The sequence below is a fragment of the Neolamprologus multifasciatus genome, unplaced genomic scaffold (genome assembly GCF_963576455.1).
Source record: "Neolamprologus multifasciatus unplaced genomic scaffold, fNeoMul1.2 chr03_unloc_1, whole genome shotgun sequence".
Lineage (NCBI taxonomy): Eukaryota > Metazoa > Chordata > Actinopteri > Cichliformes > Cichlidae > Neolamprologus > Neolamprologus multifasciatus.
The window spans coordinates 942,020-963,619 of NW_028181971.1; the positions used below are offsets into that span (position 1 = coordinate 942,020).

A 21,600-nucleotide genomic window follows, 5' to 3' on the forward strand; every position below is an offset into this window, starting at 1 on the left:
TTCTCTCCATCAGATTCCTGTCAACTCACAATCGACACAAACACAGTGAACACAAACCTCCAACTGTCTGACAACAACAGGAAGGTGACACGTGTGGAGGAGGTTCAGTCATATCCTGATCATCCAGACAGATTTGATGTTCATCCTCAGCTGCTGTGTAGAGATGGTCTGACTGGTCGCTGTTACTGGGAGGTCGAGTGGAGAGAAGACGTTTTTATATCAGTGAGTTACAGAAGCATCAGAAGGAAAGGAGGCAGTGTGTTTGGATACAATGATCAGTCCTGGAGTCTGAGCTGCGATTATAATGGTCCTGAGTCTGTCTGGCACAATAACAGAGACACATTCATCTCCTCCTCCTCCTCCTCCTCCTCCTCTGTCTCTAACAGAACAGCAGTGTATGTGGACTGTCCTGCTGGCACTCTGTCCTTCTACAGAGTCTCCTCTGACACTCTGATCCACCTCCACACCTTCAACACCACATTCACTCAAACTCTTTATCCTGGGTTTGTTGTATTTTATCATCGTCGTGGTTCCTCAGTGTCCCTGTGCTGAGTGGGGTGTAAAGAGTGTCTCCTGTTACAGAAACACTCTGACTGTTGAACAGATAGTTCAGTCTGTACATGTCTGTCTCTTTCACTCACAAACACGTTTTCAGATTCATGGATTCAATCAGTTGATGTTTGAAACTCTTCTAAATGATTCCTTGTAAACTTCTTCCTTTTCAGTCACAAACAAACAGGAAGTGATGTCACATGTGTTCCTGTCCACACAGCAGAATGAGTCTATTGCTGACAGTGATGTACAAACAGAGTGAGCATTTCTGAGGCCCAAAATAAACTGAGTAGTTCACTGAATGAACAATGGACTGTGAGCTCAGTTCCTTCATCATTAGTATGGATTATATATGTATATGTATTATATTAGTATCATATATATCAGGTGCTGCTGCTGCTGGTTTCAGTCATTGTGCAAATGTGCTGTTTGTAAGGTTGTAAAGCTGCAGTCAGCTGAGACTGAAGAAGTCACCTGATCAGTGAGCAAACGTTTGTGAAAACGTCCAGATGAACAGAATCAACCTTTTGGGATCAGCCAGCAATGCAGCATCATTGTTGTTCAGGTTCAGAGGTTTGCAGGAATGAACTGATGACCAGAAACAGCTGCAAAGTCCAATAAAATACCAGCTGGAGTTCAGCTGCATTTGAAGAAGTCAAAGAAAAGTAAGGATGGCAAAGGGCGATGTTTTCTTCCAAAGAACTGAAAACATGGTCGACGCCTCATTAGAAGAATAATCTGGACATTTGTGAGGAACTCTAACCAAGAAAGCAACACAAGAAAGCAACGTCAAACAGATCCAACAGACAGTTTCCATGACTGGAAGTGTTGAGTGTAAAAATGCTACATTGCATTATTGCATCCTCTCACCACAGGAGGTGCTGTTGGCACCACTGATTGCTGATCAGCTGTTCTCTGATGATCTGATTGATACTGTGAATAACGGGACTCACTGAACTCTGTGACACAGTGAAGATTACAGAGTTTAACTTCAACATCTGACTGACGTCACACAGACAGAAGGATGAACCAGTGAGGCACAGAACACAGTTACTGGAGATACTGGATCAGCTCCATGTGAACCTCTGATGGAGAAGCTGCTGAGCCAGAGAAACATCAGGACATGACAGGCAGCTGCACTTATCTAACAACATGTAGCAGAGCTGATCTATGTTAGAGGATCTATCACAGCAGCTGAAGCCAAAGTCCAACACTGGATAGCAGCTGAGCCTGTGCTGAGTGTAGTGTTACAGGAAAAGGGCAGAAACACTGACACTGGTAGCTCACAGTGATGCTGACTGGGGCACAGAGCTGAATGATGCAGCATCAGGACACTGTTTCAGTCTGACTGACAGAGAAACCTGTAGCTGTATCTACATGTGAGGCAGAGGCTACACAAGCAGCTTTCTATGTTTCACAGTGACTGAGATCTTCAGTGGGGGTGGACATGCTCCTGTACAGACCTCTGAGGAGAACCAAGGTGCAGTCAAAGAGTCCAGTCTGTCCTCACAGATGTGAACATGTGGTTTCATCAGGTCTGCTGTCAGCTAGCAGGCTCACATCAGAATCACTGTTCCTGAAAAACACAGTCTGTGTGACATCATCAGTCAGCTGATCGTCCCAGATCTGAATGGTTTCTGTCTCTACTGAGGAAGTCAGAGAATATCACTGAGGTGTGGATCAGGTCTGAGTGACCTGTGGAGGGACAGCTTTAAACAGTCCACAGGTCTCACGTCCTGCTCAGTCTGGTAGCAGATACCTCGTATTGTTCCAGATGTGCTGACATCAGCAGCAGCAGCAGCACAGCTGTGTGATACGATGAATCTCAGTTATTGATCCAACACACAGTAAATACAAAGATCAGGATTTCTGAGAGTAATCATTATGAGTCTGAACACATGATCACTGAATGTTAGTCTCCACAATAATAAGCTAACACAACCAAACACAGCTTTCAGCTCTTATTTTGAAACTGGCTTATTTAGAGAGCTGTGATGTGAGCGTGCCTGGCTCTGAGGCACTTGGGTCAGCCTCTGTTGTTTAGAAGTGTTACAGACTGTGAATGACACAGACCTGTCAGTTTTCATGTTTGTCTGTAACACAGCTCAGGGGCTCCATGCTGAACGCATCCATCCAGTGTTATTGATCCAGTACTAATACCAGCATTGGGATCAATACTACAATACACAATCACATGTGTCCACGTGATGCAGTTTGAAGAGCAATAAGATGTCTCTGTATGAGGAGGCGGGGTCACAGGAGGTTCACAGAAACTCTGCAGCAGCATCATCAGCTCACATGGAAACTTTGATGATTCACTTCTGTGGTGTTTTTACAGAAACACGTCACAAAATTAGCTCCACCTGTTTTGTGTGTGAGCTTTGAGTTTCTTGTCTTCATTCTGGATTCTTGTGTTGCTGTTTTTACACACAGCAGATATTTCCTGGTTGCTTCCTTGATGATGTGGGGATTAGGGAAACTATTTTACTGCTATTGTTAATAATCATCATCATTACCATTGCAGTACTAACATTAATAACATAATCTACAGCATTGATATTGCATTCAGATGTTTAAACATATTGGTACCCAATTAGCCTTTATTACAGGTGCAGTTATAACCACGTTAAACTGTTGAGTTAAATCAATGATCTTAAATGCTTTTGAATGCTTGTTATAATCTTAAATGTGTATGTGCTGATTCTGAAAGGCCTAACTCTGAGTACACTCTGTGCCAAAGTAGACAGGAAGTGCAGGCTTTTGCAGAGCATGCTTGTGAAAGGTACTTTGAGGAGCTGTTGGGAGGATGCTATTTGAATAACCAGGTTATTCATTGTTATCTTTTAGTCATTTATATCTTTTTATTAAGCTTTGAAGTAGGGGCACTCATTTGATTAAAACATTTATTCAACATATTACAGATATAGTTTCAGTTAGGTTATTATGCACATGAGAATTGGCCTCTCTTCTCATAAGACAAAGTTCGTGTGAGGTCGAGCCACACACACACACACACACACACACACACAGACACACACACACACACACACACACACACAGTAGATAGACTCATTTATAGGTGAGAGGTTAGTCATGTTTGCTTGCAACTGCAAAATTGTCTCTGCAAAAAGAGGAACAGTTTCTTGCAGGGTGTGGGTCTGGTGTTCCAGACGAGAAGTGAAAGTCAGAAGGCTGACAGGAAGCATCTGCTGTGGAGACGGAGACAATGTTATTTTAAACTGTGTTAAAAGTCTTTGTGGTTTTGAAACCTATGTATGACCTGTATCTGATTGACGTTGAAGGGGCGTATTAAATTTAAGCCCTGATGGTATATAAAGCATCTGCTTATGCTCTGTAAGTCGGGGATCGGCGCTGTCTGCGTACGGCGGTGGTCCCCCCACGCGTGCATTAAATCATCGTTTGACTCCACCTGGATCAGTGTTGTTATTTTGAAAGTTGATTACCTCCTCTAACCCTCCTCAATATTGAACCCAACAATGACCACATGAAGCTTTCTGAAGCTTGGATTGAAAACGCTTCATTACTCAAAGCTTTCCAACACAGGCCTCTGTGCTGCCATCTGGTGGACAAACATATGAAGTGCAGCGTGAAGCTACAAATTAAACTGCTTCAGCTACGTTTATATATAACATACTATAACCTATATAACTATATGTATAGTGTATTATGTAGGTTTTAGAGCTGGGGGTAGAATTGCTGATGGCCTGGTTGTTATTTATGTTCCCCATGGTTCACCAGCTCTCACACAACATCAGCACCAATGATCCACGTCCTTATAAACCTCTGAATCAGGTCCTGAAGCTGTGACGTCCTGAGTGAAGACCTCACTGATCACATGACTCTGGTCACCTGGACTCAGTGTTTCTGAAGCAGTGTGCTGGGTTTTTAAAAATACGTGGCTGCTGCCTGATGTTGGGCCCACAGAGGAAGACGACTCACTCGCTCTTCTTCACTTCCTCCTTAAACATGTGGAAGGAGAGCAAAGTGCTGCCAGACTCTTATTTCTGACAGGAACAGAAGAAACCACAGCAAACTGTTCCAGTTCTTCATCTTCATCACAATCTATTTATTTCTGATGGTGTCTTCAGTCTGAGGGTTTGAAGTTTCCATGTCTGTGTGATGTGTGGTGTGAAGGCTGCTGGTTAAACTGGGACTCACTGTTTAAAGCACTGAGTGCTCATAGAGAGATGCTCCATGAGTCCCAGTACAGACTACAAACATGGTGGAAACTTAGCTTTGATATCCACACACTCTGCACGTCTGTGAGTAACTGTGATGAAGATGTGCAGAGATCTGTGTACAAACAGGAGAAAGACTGTAAAGACTCTGTGCTTCTAACAGCCTCTGTTAACATATGTGAGGCTGTTTGTTGTTGTTGCCATGGAGCTTTTCACTGTTTGGGTCAGCAGGTCATGTGATCAGGTTTGTTCTGTGAAAGCTTGACGATGGTTCAGTGTCAGGGTTTGTTTACATTCATCAATAAATATCTAAATAAATCAAAGACTCCATGTTTGTTCTTTCATCATGTGACCTCTGCTCATCCATCTCTGTGTGTATCAGGATACATTTAGTTCATAATACACGAGTCAGAGAAATAAAAGAAAAGACAGCGTGATGTCCTGTATGGACAGGTGGAAGGAACCAAGTCCTCAGCTGAAACACTCGTGTTTGTCCACAGACAGGAAACACAGCAGGAAACTTCCTCACAGAAGTGCAGCTCATGGATAACACACTTCCTGTCAGTCAGAATGAGGCTGGAGCCAAACACAGAAAGGTGTTTTTGTCCAGATGAGCCCAGAGAAGAAACACGAGTGTTCACAGACATCAGAAGCTCAGAGAGGTGAAACATGAGGTTGGAGTCCTCGTCAGCATTCAGAAGAGCTGCTGTGAAACCCTGAGTACTCATGACAGACTCTGATGGCACAAACACATCATGATTCAAACAGAAAGACAAACATGGAGCTCCTGATCCTCCTGCATGAGAACAAGCTGACATGAGCGCTGTGTCTGAGAGTGTCTCCCTGTCACAGTGACAATAACACAGCTGCTGCTCACAGTCATTAAACTGACCTGAGGTCAGCTGCTAGGACGTCTCTGTGCTCCTTACATATGAACCATGTGACCTCACATCAGTGCTGTGGATGACTGTAGTCATAGAAGAGTAGAGCTGTAGCAGGTGGTGTGAGGAGGAGGAGGAGGTGGTGTATTCTAGTTAACGCAGTACTGAAACACTCCAGCAGAGGGCGCTGTTAAGTCCTTATTGTAATACAGTTACTGTGTGCAGTTATACTTCATACATAATCTGCACTTATTTCCATCAGACATGCTGTCAGTAAATGATTGGTTTCTATTGATTCTACTTCCTGTTGACTAGTTTGATGACAGTGAAACAATCACAGCAGATTGTGTGATGATGTAAACTGTCACTGTTACATTCAGTGTGTGTGACATAATGTTAGTGCAGGGCTGATAACAGCCTGGTTCTGTTAGAAACACATGAACGTGTCCATAGATCAGTGTGTGTTTAACATGAGAGCTTCAGCCCTGCTGATGTGTTCAATAAAGACATGTAGGAAAACTGATGAGACTCTGAAATAACTCTTTATATTCATAATGTAACTCTGCATCAAAAGAACAACAAAGGATCCCAGACAGGTTTATGTGAACAAAGACGATTCTGATGTTTCTGTGTTTCTAACAGTTTGACATTATTAGTAAACAGACTGCAGTGAACAGGATTTATAAAGAGCTTATATATAAAGATATGACAGCTGTTTGACAAGTTTATCACTGTGTGTTTGGACCTGATCAGTCCAGCTGTTTACTTGAAATATCTTCATTTACCTGTTCTGTTATATTTATGTTCTTGTCTCTGTTGAAAAACACATTTTAATGTCCCTCAGATTTTTCTCCCAGATGAATAAATATAAAAATGACACAAACTGACTGCAGCTACTTTTTGTCCTTTCTGTCAAAAACCTTCATGTGACTCATGAGAGACACGTTTCAGCTGTTTGTGACAGATCAGAGGCCAACAAGTCATTTATAACACTTTCCATCATTGTTTAGCACAAACACATGTTGACACAGCAGCGGGGCCGCAGTGAGAGTCAGAGCGAGGAGATAAAAACTCCTGTTTGACCACAGCCTCAGTTTGTTCCTGCACTTCAAACACTTCCTGTTGTTGACTGGGTGGAGTCAGGAAGCCAGCGAGGCCCTGCAGGACTGAGACTGCAGACTGGGACGTGCTCTGTGATGGAGATCAACAGCATCACTGACTGTTTCTGTGAGGACACCATCATCCCAGCAGGGCTGTTTCCCAACAACAAGCCCTGGACCATCAGAGACCTGAAGCTGCTGCTGAATGAAAGAAGAGGATCTTCAGGTCTGGAACAAGGACGAGCTGAGAGTGTTAATAACGTTACTAATGTTCAGCTACACTTTACTAGGTCACATCTGTGACACACGTCACTTAAATAAAGAAGGAAATATTGGCTCTGTTTTATCTGCTGGGCCCAAAAGTGACTCCCCGTATTTAAACTGCTATGAATAACTTGTTGGTCTATAATATGTGAAACATGTGTCAAATGTCTCCATCATGAAAGATATCAGGTCATCTTGAGCCACAAAAACATTCCTATCATGAGGTAGAAGCTGGAATCAGTTTGTTGCAGACGTTTATATATCCGATATTTATCCAGTTAAAAGTTGAAATTCAAAAATGTCTTTTCAAGAGTCGTCTGTCCAAGAGGAGCAGAAACTGCAACAAATATAACAACAGTTATTTAAGGCTGTTTTAAATGGCCACAAAGGAGCAGATTGGTTATAATGCAGCTGCTTCAGAGGAATAAAGATGAAACACTGTTTGTATTTCATGTGTAACACCTTTCAGTAATGTGTTGACTAAAGTCTATTGACCAGTATAAGTAAAGACATCACACACACACATGGAAACACTGAAACCTGTTTTTGGTGCAGCAGCGGTCCCAGCTGCTCCCCTTTATCTAGACTGGGTCGGCTGCTTATCTCAATATAATCAATGTTTAAAGTTTTGTTCTCAGTGTTTCTGTGTTGCTTCGTATAGGATCTCCCAGCATCATCACTGTGCTGTCCAATCATTGTGTGCTAGGTTACCCTTATAGTGCAATGTGTGTTTGCACAAAGAGAAGCATGTGTGTCAAATATAAATAAGCACAGAACAGAAAAAGCTGCTCGTTTCTTCTATTTAGAGTCAAGTTAGTGTTTTGTGTCTTTGTTTGAGGCCTAATGTGAAGATAGAAACAAGGCAGGAAACAGCTCCATGATCTGATCTTAATGATGTTGTTTTTATTTCTGTCTTTCTGAACTGGATTGGAAACTATCAAAGGTCTAAAAACAGCCTCAACCCTCCCAAAGAGCAAACTTTACACACGTCATCTTTCAGCTACAATCTTTGTTGCAGGGATCTTCTGCCAAACAAGGCTGAGAGAAGATTTCTTACAGCTGTCATGTTGATGCTGTTTCAATCTTTGGGCAAACACACTCATATATTAGGGCTGATATCAGGGCTGCACAAGTTCTTTGTGTTTGTGATCATGAATAATAGAAGTGTGCCTGTTGAAGATCATGTTTGCTACATGATTATATGTCCTGTTATTGTTCTGTATTATATTCAGCTTTCAGCATCCTTTCCCAGCCCCCTGTTACACCATCCATACAAAGCCAATCTGACTGTGAGCCAATGTGTTTGATAGTTTGTGTTGGATCAATAGATTTGACAGACTTGGTTCTCATCCAGAGGGAAACAGTCCAAATTCAGATCTAATGAAATGATGGAGGCTGTTTCCTACCACGGTGCTAATGTGTGACTAACAAGGCTCATGGTCTCCAGCAGACAAGCGCCTGGAATGAGGTGAGCTGAGTGTTGCTTTGGTGAGTCTATGCCCACGTCATGCCATCAGGATTCATATTGGCAATAGTTCATATCTCTGTTCTTTAGCCTTCATCACAAAGCTGTGAAGGAAAAACAATCCAAACATCTAACAGGATTTGATGGATGCAAAGTCCACTGAGCTCTTTGTCATTTACAAACTTGTCCAACCAACAAGAGCACAGATGAAAAACACAGTGACAGTTAAAGGATTTTGCCATATATGAGCATAGATTACTTTCATATAGATTTTCAATGCAGGCTTTTGGTGAGCCGCTGGGTTCTGTCTAATAATCATCTCAGCATTTTACAATAGAATAGCTCTTTATTAGCTCTTCATTGATTGTTATTGGACATGAAACAAGGAAGCTGTGTTTCTCATTGGATGTTAGTTTCATGTTCATCAGGATCATTTTCTAAAGAGCTGATATTTAGACCATTTACTGCACTGGCTGCACATCCTGTCTACATTTCTCTGTATGTGCTGTAAAAACTGTGACTAGAGGTTACTTAAAAAACCCATGGCAACAACGTGACACTTAATTTACTTAAGTAGATTTTAATTTCAAGTGATTTATTTGAAATTTAGATAAAATGTTAATTAAATTTCAACAAAAAACAATAATATATATTATTAACATTCTCTTGTAAATATGTGTTGAATTTAGGGACAAAATCTCAAATTGAAGGTTAAAATTGCTGATTGTAACAAAAAATTAGTTCATTTGAAATGAATCTCTGAGATAAATTACTTTGAATTTTCTAACGATCTGGCAAAGGTTAAGTAAAAATGTACGGAGCCCCGCAGGGGACATGGGAGAAAAAAAAATTAAGACGGACTTTTGCGAGATCTCGCAAAACTAACTCGGGATCTCGCAAAACTTTTGCTAAATACTAAATTATAGTATTTACACAATTTTTTATTTCATTTACTCCCTGCTCCTCTCAACCGCTTCTTCCTGTCTTGTCTCTTTCTTCCTGCAAGTCTCTCCATTTCCTAAACCTGGCACAGGTCTCATCTCTCACAGTACTTCGTGTATTACCTCTCTATCACTTCCTCAGTTTCTTTTATCTCTCACTCACACACGCATGCATCCATACACGCAACAAAACATATGTTATTAACTCACCTGGATGAGTCCCATGCAACAAAACTGAAGGAGGTTTTTGTCCAGAAACCCACCATCAAAGTACCCGTTGTCTCTGATGTCTGCAAATAAGGATAACCAGAACTCCAGACACTGGCTGCGAAGAAAACGCCACCAGTATTCAATCCTTTGATTGGCGGTACTTGCTCCCTCCAAGTAACTCTCAAGGGTGTCGTTAGGAGCCACGGGCACAAGGAAACGCTGAAAGCCTCTAACATGGCCATTTTCAGTTCCAAGATCGCCCCTCACAACTCTAGGGCTGCCCTTTAAACGCTGCACCGCTTCTATGTAATACCCCCCGATCACTTTCGGATTACTATTTGTTGTGTACGCATTAAGCCAGATTAGTTTTCTAGAGAAACCGTCAATACTACCATTGATACAGATGCCATATGGCTTCAGTTTGTCGTAGGAGTCCATGTGCCAGATGAAATTCGGCCCTTTTGAAAAATAGTTCCTTCGCCTGAAACGTCTTGCTTGCCTCAGTGCGACGCCTCGGGGATCCAGCTCCTTCAAAACCAAGCGCACATCCTCTTTCCTCACGTGTAGTCCATGTTCCCTGCATTTAGCGTACATCCATCGGTATCCGTGAAGCTGCCCAGAGTACTGCAATTGGTTGTCTATAAATTCAACCAAGACGGCCAGGTCAGAGTACGCTTTGTGGCGAGTGTGTCCCCTTGCGCTAAGAACTCTCTTCAGATGTCTTTCGCTTATATGAAAACTGTGTCTACTGCAAAGCACAGTTTTAATGTCTTTATAGTTTAGTCCAAGCTCAAAGTAAAAATCTATGAATCGCTCAAATGGGTGTGTGTCCTCCATCGCTGTGGTTGTTTCTAAAGTTTCAGTGCTGATTTGGAGGTGTATGGTATGGACTTTTGCGAGATCCCGAGTTTTTTTTTTTTTTTTTTTTCGAGGTTTTTTTTTTTCCCGAGTTTTTTTTTTTTTTTCGAGTTAGTTTTGCGAGATCTCGCAAAAGTTTTGCCAGATCCCGAGTTTGTTTTGCGAGATCTCGCAAAAGTTTTGCCAGATCCCGAGTTTGTTTTGCGAGATCTCGCAAAAGTTTTGCGAGTTCCCGAGTTAGTTTTGCGAGATCTCACAAAAGTTTTGCGAGATCTCGCAAAAGTCCGTCTTAATTTTTTTTTCTCTCATGTCCCCTGCGGGGCTCCGTAAAAATGACTAAAATATCCATTACAAAAAAATTAAAACTTTTTGTTTTTAATTAAAACTCAAATTGGATTCACTAATTTTCCGAATAAACTTTATAATTAATGACTGAATAGTAAGAGAAAATCAAATTAACTTCTTTTCTGAGTAAAATGAATCAATTTCACAAAGACAACATTCAAACAGTAATTGTTTTTATTGTGGAATATAAAACATTTACAAAATTTATAATATAACATTTTTCTGATTAATTTAGATTGTATGCACTGAAATTCTTCACTAGTGCTCGCCCCAAAATAATAGGAAGAATAGGCCATAATTGAAAATACAGTTTCAGCCAACTTCTCGAGAATGTCAGTCTTTACTTTGGAGGTGGGCAGAAGATTTCCACTCTTTTTATTCTCCTCGGTGGCTCTTTCCAGGTACATTTCAGTTTCATATGCAGACTGCGGAAGAGCTTCGGCTCACAACGTTCTGTGAAATTCTGCCTTTTGAGAATAATGGTGTCCTGAGAAGATGTGGTTGCAGCACAGTCTGCATTGGACACAACTGGATTGGATGATGAGTCATAGTCAGTTGACAGTTGATCAGAGGGGCTGCCGAAAACTGGCAGGATGACCAGGGTGATGCCAACAACCTTCACAGTAGTCCTGAAATTGTGGTTTAAAATACTGAAGACTGAAGTCGTTTGAAATCCCAAAGGTATCCTTCACAACACTTTGCAGCTCCTCTACTGTTGGTGGGATCCTGATGGAAGAACCAACTTCTCCATTTGGTCATCAGTGATTACATGGAGCTCTATCTCGTTCAACCTAGAATAAAATGTAAAAGGGCAGAGTTACGTTAGATTAAGTAGGGTCAACTTGGTCATTTTCTGCTGCTTCAATTTCAAAACTAGTAGTTTAATTTAATACAATCATCCATCACAACCTATTCAAAATGCATAGTCTACATACTGATCAGCTGAATTTAAGTTGAGGGATCTTCCAACAACTGAAAAGAACACAACATTAATAACAATCGCACTCTCCAAAGTAAATATTTTACACACACAAATTGTTAAAGACAAATTTGAATTAATACTAAAAATTTTAAAGGTGAGGTTCACATATAAAACAATGAAACTCTTTATTAGATTAAAAAGGGAATAGACTCTATTTTCTGTACCGATCTGGTGACAGATCATGACATGAAATAACACTATTTGTGTATTTATATACTGTATATATCTTCCCATATTTGAAAAGATGTCCTTTTAATCTACACAAGGTCATCTCTGTATCCAAACACCATCGGGTGTTAAACATAGAAATGATGAAAGACTTATGTCAGATTAAACACGTATTACTATATTACTTCCTGAGTGTACCTTTGTCTTGAAGATCGTTCTACAGAAACATCGTGACTGAGCGTGGGTCTCACTGATACACGACCAAGTTTAACTGGAAACTTGCATCATCCCTCTATGTGAGCTGTGCCTGCACTAAAGTCACGGGGCTCCGACAGCATGAAAATGAAAACCAGTTATTTTGCTGGACTGAGCCACTTTAGCTTCATTACCACAACTGAAAAACTGCGTGGAGACAAAAGCTTTGAAAAACTGTGACTGACAAAATCCTGCACAAATGATTTTAACTACATCACTGCTGAGTGCAAAACTTTTTCATAAAATGTTAAAAGTAAATGAGGGAGGCTGCAGCCCATCGAAATACATCATTGATATATTTTTAATATGGTAAACGTGGTTAGTCAAAGCTCTGAAGTAACACAGCTGAAGGCTTGGAAAGTGACCTTATGCTAGCAGTCCACTTCGTGCCATTTTGTGTAAAAATACGATACTGTCATTACAGCGGTCATTATTAATCTAATTTTGACGTATCAGACTGTTTAGAACTTTTACTCTAAACTGCTACACGTTACTGTTTAAAACGTGTCGTATATTCGTACAAATGAAGATCATCTTACCTCGGACAAAATGGAGATCATCCACTGCTGAAGCGTGTGTGTCCTGCACGTGGCACAACGGACTACAGGCGGAAGTGTAGAATGATTGAAATGAAAATGCTTTCATCAGTTAAATCTATTAGATTTCTTCATTTTTCACGGTACTCATACATTTTTGTTAAATCTGCTCAACAAACTATTGCTTAATTTACCCCAAACAAAATTGTGTAAATTTAAATAACTGAACATCTCAAAAATGTTTAATTTTGCTTAGATTTAATTAAAACAACACATACATGTTTTTACTGAGTATTACTTTCCTTTTAGATACTAATTAACCCAAATCACAGTTTTTACAGTGTGTGCTGTGTTTGTCTGTTCATATTTCTCCATATTGACACAAACAGTGAACAGCAGTAGATCTACTCTTCATCTGTTTTAGGCCCAGTGAAAGATATGAAGCAGAAATGGTGTCATTAGGAGAAGAAGAAAAAGTCCGGCGAGGAGGCAGCAGCTCTTAAAGATGAAACACAGCAGCTTAGCCCTGAGCTCAGAGAGCTTCACATGAAAAAGCTCCTCAAGCAGATCATGTCAGAGGTTTGTCATCAACAGGAGGAACTGTTAATATCATAGGATGAAGGATGCTGTCAGCTGGATGAAGAAGGTTATTTAATGGCAAACGTTCACATTGAAGTCAAATTGTTGTCGTGTTGAACAGATTCATGTACTGATCGTCTCCAGAATGTTAGAAGAGCTTCAATGAATCATTAGAAACAACTTACAGCTGCACAGTTGTGTCAAACCAATCTTTGTGTCATTGTGGGATTTTTGTGTTTCTACATGTGACACACGTCTAAAACATGCACACAATCTGAACACAAACAGGGACTCATTTGTTCCCACAGCCAGATGCTGAGAGCATTTCCTTGTAGTGCTGTGTCTATATATATGAACCATTAGATGTTATTGGAATGATTGTCAGCTTTGATAGTTTCATGTGTGTTTAGCTGGACGGCTGTTTGATCCTCGACATGTTTAAAGGTGTCCAGTCCTGAGACACTGGGGGTGGAAACAGCTGTGATGTCATTGGACTGTCACAAAGACAGAAGTGCATGAAGTGAGCAGCCAAGGAGCCGCTGATGTTTTGGATTCAACAGCATTTGAAAGGTTGACACAGACACATTTGCACATAGAAAGCTGAATTTGTCATATGCCACAGTGAACTCACTGTTCAGTGTTTTTCAGGAAGCTTCTTAACTGCCTCTGCTGCCAAACAAGCAGCTGATGTCCTTGAGAAGAAGCTGAAGAAGTCTTCAACAACAAATACAGGAAGTGGACTTTCAAATACTAGATTCACTTTAGACTCACAGAGAAATGACTCAACTAGCTGTGTTTGATTGACTCCTTGCTGAGGAGGCAGGTGAAGCAGGTGGAGCTGTTGTGATGCTGGCAGAGGGTGTGTCTTAGTAACTCTGTGAGGTAGAACTGGATCCAACATTGTGGATGTGTTGATGTTGGAGCCATTAAGATTCTCTGGCCACACTGTAGGATTTCCCTTTGATTCACTGTGGGGGCATTTTGGAGTCTGTCAATGAAACTCTTCATATTTGTGTTTGACTCCAGTTTATAGAAACAGAGAAATGTGTCATGCTTTTGTTCGGCCTCCACAAATATACACATTTGTTCATTGGTTGGACTTTTTGTAAGGAGACACATTGAAAACCATGTTAATAAGATCTTGTTGTTTCCTGTGGATCCGACACAGAGAGTGGACTTCAGACAGAAACCGTGGAAGAGATTTTAGAGGCCGTGTGTGGCAACAGGACGTTTCTGTATGTTTGCTGATCTTACATGTGGAAAACAACACGTGATGTTTGTGAAGTTCTACAATGATCATTGTTCTCACAGCATTTTGAGTGGGAACAGTTCAAACTGAGAGTAGTGGGAGTTATTTACTGATTGAAACAAGCTGAATGTTTCTGTGCACGATGAAGATCAGCAGCAGCAGCTCAGCTGATCAATGAATTGACATCTATCAGTCATTTCATGAGATGAAGTCATCAGCAGACATTTGTTCTAACTGTGTGATAAATGTCAGAACGTCAGGGCTCTGCTTTAGTCACTACTTGATGATCATTGGCTCATTGTTGAATCCAGTGGCCCAGTCTGACCTCTGACCCTTTGCTGCAGGTCTTCTGTGTTATCTCCACTTTCATGTCTGATCTTCTCCTGTATCGTCCAAAATAAACATCTGAATCATTTCCAACACTTCAGCAGATCTTTAGTTTGGGCAGTACAGTACAAAATAACACATATTGTACTATACTGCCCACTTCCTGATCTTATTGGATCTGTGTGTGAGGTTGGTGAAGGAAACACATGTTTACTGAGTGAATCGCTGCCATCAGGAACTAGTTTTTATATCACAGCCTGGAAATCACACAGGACCATTTCTGCAAGTGAAAAGTCCTAATTGGAGGAAAATAATTGTGTAGTTTGTGCGACTGTTGTTTGTAAATGAAGAATTGTCCCAACTACATGAGCTGCTGACCTTTGACCTTTTATTTAGGTACACAGAGGAGTCTGTGGAAACATCCAGGACTGAGGCAGTGCTACATATGTCTTCAAATAAAGTGGTGTATTTAACCTGTGATTGTGCAGCATACAGCCCACACAAAGTTAACGAGTGGCTTTGACTTGTAAACAGTAAACAGTGCTCCATGTAATACTCGGCTAGATGGCATTAGCGTGACTCCCCAGTCAGCCTTTGACCAGTCCAGTGTTTCTGTTTCAGTCATTTAAACATTGTGATATCCAGATAAGTGAAATACCCTCCACAGAACAGCAGCATGACTACATGATTTCCCTAATCCGGCGATACAGGAACAGCCGACTGTCTCCACTACTCCACTTTCTCTTAGCATTAGCCATGCTAAATGTTTAGCTTGATTAGCGCTCTGGCTCGGCTCTACAGCTGCTTTAAGAAAAATAAAGTCGTCTTGTTTGTTGAGCAGTACTTTATCAATGTTGTTGCTGTGCAGGTAATTATACGCCTCGGTGCTCTTATAATTACACAATTCCTCGCCAACAACGCCTTCGGAAAATACAAGTCATTAATAATGTGGATGTAGCTAACATCGGGCCATAGTTTAAAGTCATCTACCGTGAGAAGTGACGAGCGAGGCGCTGCTACTGAACTGTTCTTAAAGGTTTTTAAAACATCTCTACTGTCTATACACCTTTAATGTGTTGCCATTTACACCAGGTAAGAACACCTGATTCATTCCAGTTTCTCTGCTTTCACTTTGAATCATGTCAACATGAAGCCTGAACGTCTGTGATGAACACACTATCAGCATCACTGACATATTTCATCATTTAAAAACACTTCCTGTCACTGTGGTGGTTACAGTGACATCATGCAGTTTGTGTTTTGACCTCCAGAGGGCGACAAATCAGCACAGACAGAGAGCTCCATTCAAACTTTGCTGCCATCAGTAATAATTCTTCAAATATAATCATCAGTGTTTGAGCAGTTATGATATCAGGGACAATCTAGACATGTGTGACAATACTGAACATGTCACATGACACACCTTAAACATCATGTGATCCACTGTCAGTCTGCACTTTCATTCATGACTTCAACAGGTTGAAATGAGCTTTGAAGAAACATTCAGTGAAATAAATCTTTCATGGATTCATGTGAGCAGCAGATGAACTTTACAAAGAATCAGTGGATTTATATTCTGTTTTAGATCAACTTTGATCACTTCGAGCCATCTTAAGTCCGTTTGTTCTTCTCACTCACTAACATCTCATATGATTTCAGATCCCTGCTGTTCCCCAGCTGCCGTGTAGGTGGCCTCAGTGTGCCTCACACCATTTACAGATGATTACAGTTCAAACAGTTCCAACATAAGAAATATGTAGAAAATATCCTGGCTATAACAGTTTGGGTCAAAGTGCAGATGTTCCAGATGTTCTGAGTCTCACTGTGTTTCATGTTAACATGTAGATGTTGGACCAAAGTGAAGCTTTTTGATGTGACAGCAGGAATGTGAAGTGTAACTCTGAGCTTTAGGAAATGAAACTAAATGGACTTTTTCTCCTTTATTTATAGGAAAGTGTAGGAGAGCAACAGATGAACAAGCGTTACTGTAACAGGAAACACAAACACGTCATCAGAGGATCTTTATGTTCATCATCATCACTGTTTCCTTGTTCTGTCACAAACACACAAGATTTCCTGCTCTCTCTCTGATGGATCTGATTGGCTGTTTCATTCACAGGAGGTCAGGGCGTCACACAAACAGCTTTAACTGCACAACGACACACTTTAAATCATCTACAGACAAACCTGTGTGTTTGATTTATGAAGAAATAATAAAGAAGTGTGTACAGCTGTCCATAAAGCAGCTTCTCACACAAACACTTCAGCCACTTTAATTCCTGCAAAGCTGCGTAATAAAGAGCTGTGACTGCTATGAGCTGCTTATGGTGACTGCATGAAGCTCTCAGCTGAAGCTTCTTTCATTTATTTTAATGTTAATGTGGCCTTTTTAAGTCTGTGTGAGGATTTTAATGACACACATTAAAGGAGCTTCTTTGATTAGAACCAAATTCATGTTGATTTTCAGCCTGAAATGATAAAAACTTTAATAATTCTGTTTATAATCATCAACCTGGAAACTAATGAAAAGTATAATAGCAATAAAAAGCCTTTATTATTTGTGTAATGCCTGAATCTGCTCAGAGACGGAGACAACACAGAGGTGTTGATGACAGTTTGACATTAACTGAATTAAAAACAAAGTGCTCTTATTGTGAAAATCTGCCTCCTACTTCTTTAAATAATTTTTATGTATTTTTTAACCTCACAGTGAAACATTGAGGCATTAATCTGACACAGTTTGATCAGCAGCTGTGTTTTCACTGACATTTCACTTTGATTTGTTCAGACTGAGCAGAGAGGAGTGGCTCTCTGTGTGCGCACTGCTGAGAAACAGAAGCTCATTTCTGCTGTTTCATGAAAACAGTGTTATGGAGGAACAAGAAGTTCAGCCTCTAAACTCTCAGCGTGAGGACTGAGTGAAGAGTTTCAGAGCAGAGAGTTTTGGATCACAGCTTTTAGCGTCTACACAAAGAGACGATTACGCACTCGTTCTGAGAACATCTCCACCTCCTACAAACAAACTCTCCTATGAGCAGCTGTCACAACCACAACAGGCAGAAGACTGGATTTCTTCAGGTCAGATTTCATGCAGTTTGCAATAAATTGTGTGTCACAGACTTTGTAGTTCACATTTATGTGACTCGTTTAAATCTTCTCCTCCTGAAAGTGAAACTCTTACAAACACATCAGGCCACAACCTGCTGCAGGTTAATGATTGATCTAAAGACAGCTGACCTTTGAGCAGGAACTTGTGAGTCTTTTATTGTGTTTAGAGATTTCACTACTGAGGTTAAACATGATATATAAGTCACTTAGATCACTTCTAAATGTTAATGTTTGGTTCATTTCAGTGTTTTATTTGTTCCTGAGTAAACCGGTTTGGCTGTGATTAAAGTTAAGCTTCATAACATATTACTCACAGTTAAATTAAGAGGGGACGGCAGTAAAAACTCCGGACCTGTGACATCATCAAGCATGCTGGCGTTCCAATTGTACAAATCACGAGTCCGTGCTCGCATTCTCGGCAAGTCCGTACTCCCGTGCGGTCTCGGCGAATACGTACTCGCCGAGAATGTGAGTACGTACTTGCGTACTTAGAATTGAGAAAGGGCCTCTGACTATATCGCTCTATTGCGTTAGCGCATGTTGATGATGTCATCAAGCTGCGCCTTTTTTGGTCGAAAGCATCGCAGCGGCTACAACAATTATCATCTGCAATAATGGCGGGCGACAGTCATAGCAAAGAGATGAAGCACTTTTGAAATATGGGGAAAGCCAAAAACTGCGCTTCCTCCACTTCCGTAACATTGATTCATTAATGTTGAATTCTCTCACAGCTGTTCTGTTCCCATGTTGTTGCAGTATATTAATAACTAACCTCGCATTGTGGATGAATAATCTCAGTTGTTCTCCTGCCTGAAGTTTGGCCTGTGTACAGCATCCTGCTATGCGATTGCATTTGTCCCTGACCACCAGAATCCCTCATGTTAACTTTTATCGAGTGGAAAAAAGTTGGCATTCATCCTCCAGCTTCACTGTACTAATGTTATGCTAACATAGCTGTGTCGCTAGCAATCACGTAGCACATCATTATATACCAGGTAGTCCAACTTCAGTAACCCTACAAACGCCACTGCTGTTTAGTTTCTGTCTTCATTTATGTTGGAAGTGGTAGCAGAGCTGTACGTTTGAATTAGTTTCATAAATCTCTGTCAGAACATGGTATGAAATGTTTAGGTGGAAACTAGCGAGCTAACTTCATGTTAACTTCTAACTCCGTTAAATTTAATAAATTCTGTTTTCATGGATGTTAAACTTAATTGTTACACCTGGTATAGCAGCAACGCTGATGATTTTATTAAAGATGAAAGAATTTAGACTGTTTTTAACTCTCAGTGTTCGTTTGACTTTGGGACCTGAAGCGGATGGAGTGTTGGACCCAGATTACTCCGTGAAGCTCCTCACCACGGCAGCCGTAATGCTCTGACAATCCATCAAGCAGTGCGGCTTACCAAATTTGTACTAAAACATTTTTTAACAGATTTCTGCACGCCAAAATCGGTTCGAGGTCAGTAAGCACAACCAGAATTCAAACATAAGCCACACTCTTGATTTTTGAGAAAATTAAAGGATTTTAAGCCTTATAGTGTGGAAAATACATTATACAGAAGAAAAGAATATATTGCGATATATATCGTTACCGCACGTGCTTCAAATTATACCGCGATATGGATTTTAGGCCATATTGCCCAGCCCTAACTCCCAATTTATTTACAACATTTGAAACATACAGTGTAGCTCAGTCAAAACACCCCAAGGCCAAGTGAAAGTGCTGAGAGGGAAAAGATCATGATTAATGATTTATTTAAACTCATAACTGGGTGCAGCAGCTGAGCTTTGACCTGTGAGCTGCAGCTTAAGCTTCTTTTATGGTTCAGTGTTTAATGTGTAAACTGTTTATCACTGCAGAGACGCCTACAGGCTATCTACTGTTCAAAAGTGAATTGTTATATGCAGTGTGGCAGCTGACCTTTGACCTGTGAGCTTCAGACTCTTTGCTGGTGTGAAGTGTTTAATCTGACGCAGTCTGCAGACACAGAGGACTGCTGACGGAGAAGAAGCAGAGGATTTTCTCTGTTTCTACACAGACCTGGTCCAGACAGCAGAGCTGCAGAGTGAAGACGTTCATGAGAAGAAGAAGCTGAGTAAGTTCAACATCCTCTTTGAATCCTGGATCAGGAAGTGAATATTTGGTGTTTATATAAGGTTTCTGTCTTTGACTCAGTCTGCTGTCACTTTTTTAGAGAGAAAAGGAGATTTTAGATTAACTGGTGTTCCTGCTGCTCTAGCATTAAAGGACAGTATAGGTGACTGATGCCTGTTTATAATTTCACCAAAGCTAATAAACTGTTGGCTAAATGTTCTTTTTTTCAAATGTAAACAGAGGTGAGAGGAGCAGATAATAAGGATTAAATATTATGCTGAATAACTAAATTCTGCTAGTCTGTGACATAACTCCCAGCAGCATCACCTCATTTCTTTGACCTTTAACATGAGTTAGCTTAGCTAGCAGAGCAGCTATCTCGGCTGTCTGCCATGTGACCGAGTCAAGTGTGTGTAGTAGACTTGTTAGCATAGCTAGCAGGCTGAAAGAGGCTAGCAAACTGTGTGGAAACTTTGTAAGAGGTGAGCAGTAAAGAGAAGGATAAGGAGCTCCTCCAAATGCTGATAATGCACTTAACCTGAATTTACTGCTTGTTACATTATATGTGATGTTCAGTCGAAAACAATTACTTAAATTAACAATATTATTATTATTAGTATTAGTATTATTATTTGTTTATTATTCATAACATGGCTCCCTACTGTAGTGGTTTGAACAGTTGATCTGAGGTTATTGTGTCCCTGCAAATTCAACAATGGGCCTCAATGCAAAGCATCAAACAAATATTTTTATTATCAAGTCATTCAACCTACTGGTTGAATCACCGTAGCTCTGACAGTGAAGCACACTCATTTTTATTGGTAGTCACCTTGTAAGCAATGTTCCCTCTAAGCTGCACACGTGCGCAATTGCGCACTGTTGGCACGGTCTCTGCGCAGAGAAAATCTGTGTTGCGCACACAAAAAGAATCTAATCAAGTCATCTAACCTGAATTGAAATTAAAGTAAATATGTGCCGGTGTTTTAGCAAAGCGGCTGATGTGGAGTGAAGCCACGTTAATGACATCGTGTACAACCATTGGAGATGTGAGCAGGACAGACGGAACAATTGACGGACAAAGTGTGGACTTTATACCAGTTTTTAAATTGTGTTGATCGGCCACGTAAAACCAGAGTTATGATAAAATATCTGCAATGTTTGTTTTTCTTCCTGAATACTGTCGTTATTTATATTTACTGCAGGAAGAAATGGTAAAAACTACGTTTTATAAGGAAAATGCTCGAAAGCCTGTGAACAAAAACAACACCAAAAATCCCCACCCTTTCCTATTGGTCGAAAAATGTACCATGTCGACCAATCAAAACATGGCATTTAGTTGTTAAGAAACGGAGTGACGGCGTGTTTGGGATGTGAGAGATTTGAGATGTTTAGAGCAAATCTTGTGTAGTCAGTGTGTAGTTAGTGTATAGTTAGTGTGTAGTTAGTGTGTAGTCAGTGTGTAGTTAGTGTGTAGTTAGTGTGT

The 21,600-nt window shown here is 40.6% G+C and overlaps 3 protein-coding genes across 4 annotated transcripts in view; 2 read left to right on the forward strand and 1 right to left on the reverse strand.

The window, feature by feature from the left end:
- LOC146490519 (uncharacterized) overlaps positions 1-3,981 on the forward strand; it is a 184,542-nt gene extending 180,561 nt beyond the window's left edge. For both annotated transcript variants that reach the window (XM_085152978.1, XM_085152980.1), the window contains one exon: positions 14-3,981. In XM_085152978.1, the coding sequence (XP_085009104.1) occupies positions 14-552 (539 nt within the window). In that variant the 3' untranslated portion in view covers positions 553-3,981. The remainder of the gene's footprint in view (positions 1-13) is intronic.
- LOC146490521 (protein NLRC3-like) overlaps positions 1-21,600 on the forward strand; it is a 170,905-nt gene that overhangs the window by 92,659 nt on the left and 56,646 nt on the right. The window lies entirely within an intron of this gene.
- LOC146490524 (uncharacterized) lies at positions 9,447-10,782 on the reverse strand. The gene has a single exon (XM_085153096.1). The coding sequence runs from the start codon at positions 10,447-10,449 to the stop codon at positions 9,604-9,606; it is 846 nt and encodes a 281-aa protein (XP_085009222.1). The 5' UTR covers positions 10,450-10,782; the 3' UTR covers positions 9,447-9,603.

Excerpts from the sequence above, each read along its gene's own strand:
- LOC146490524 (XM_085153096.1), bottom strand. The coding sequence starts at position 10,449 with ATGGAGGACACACACCCATTTGAGCGATTCATAGATTTTTACTTTGAG.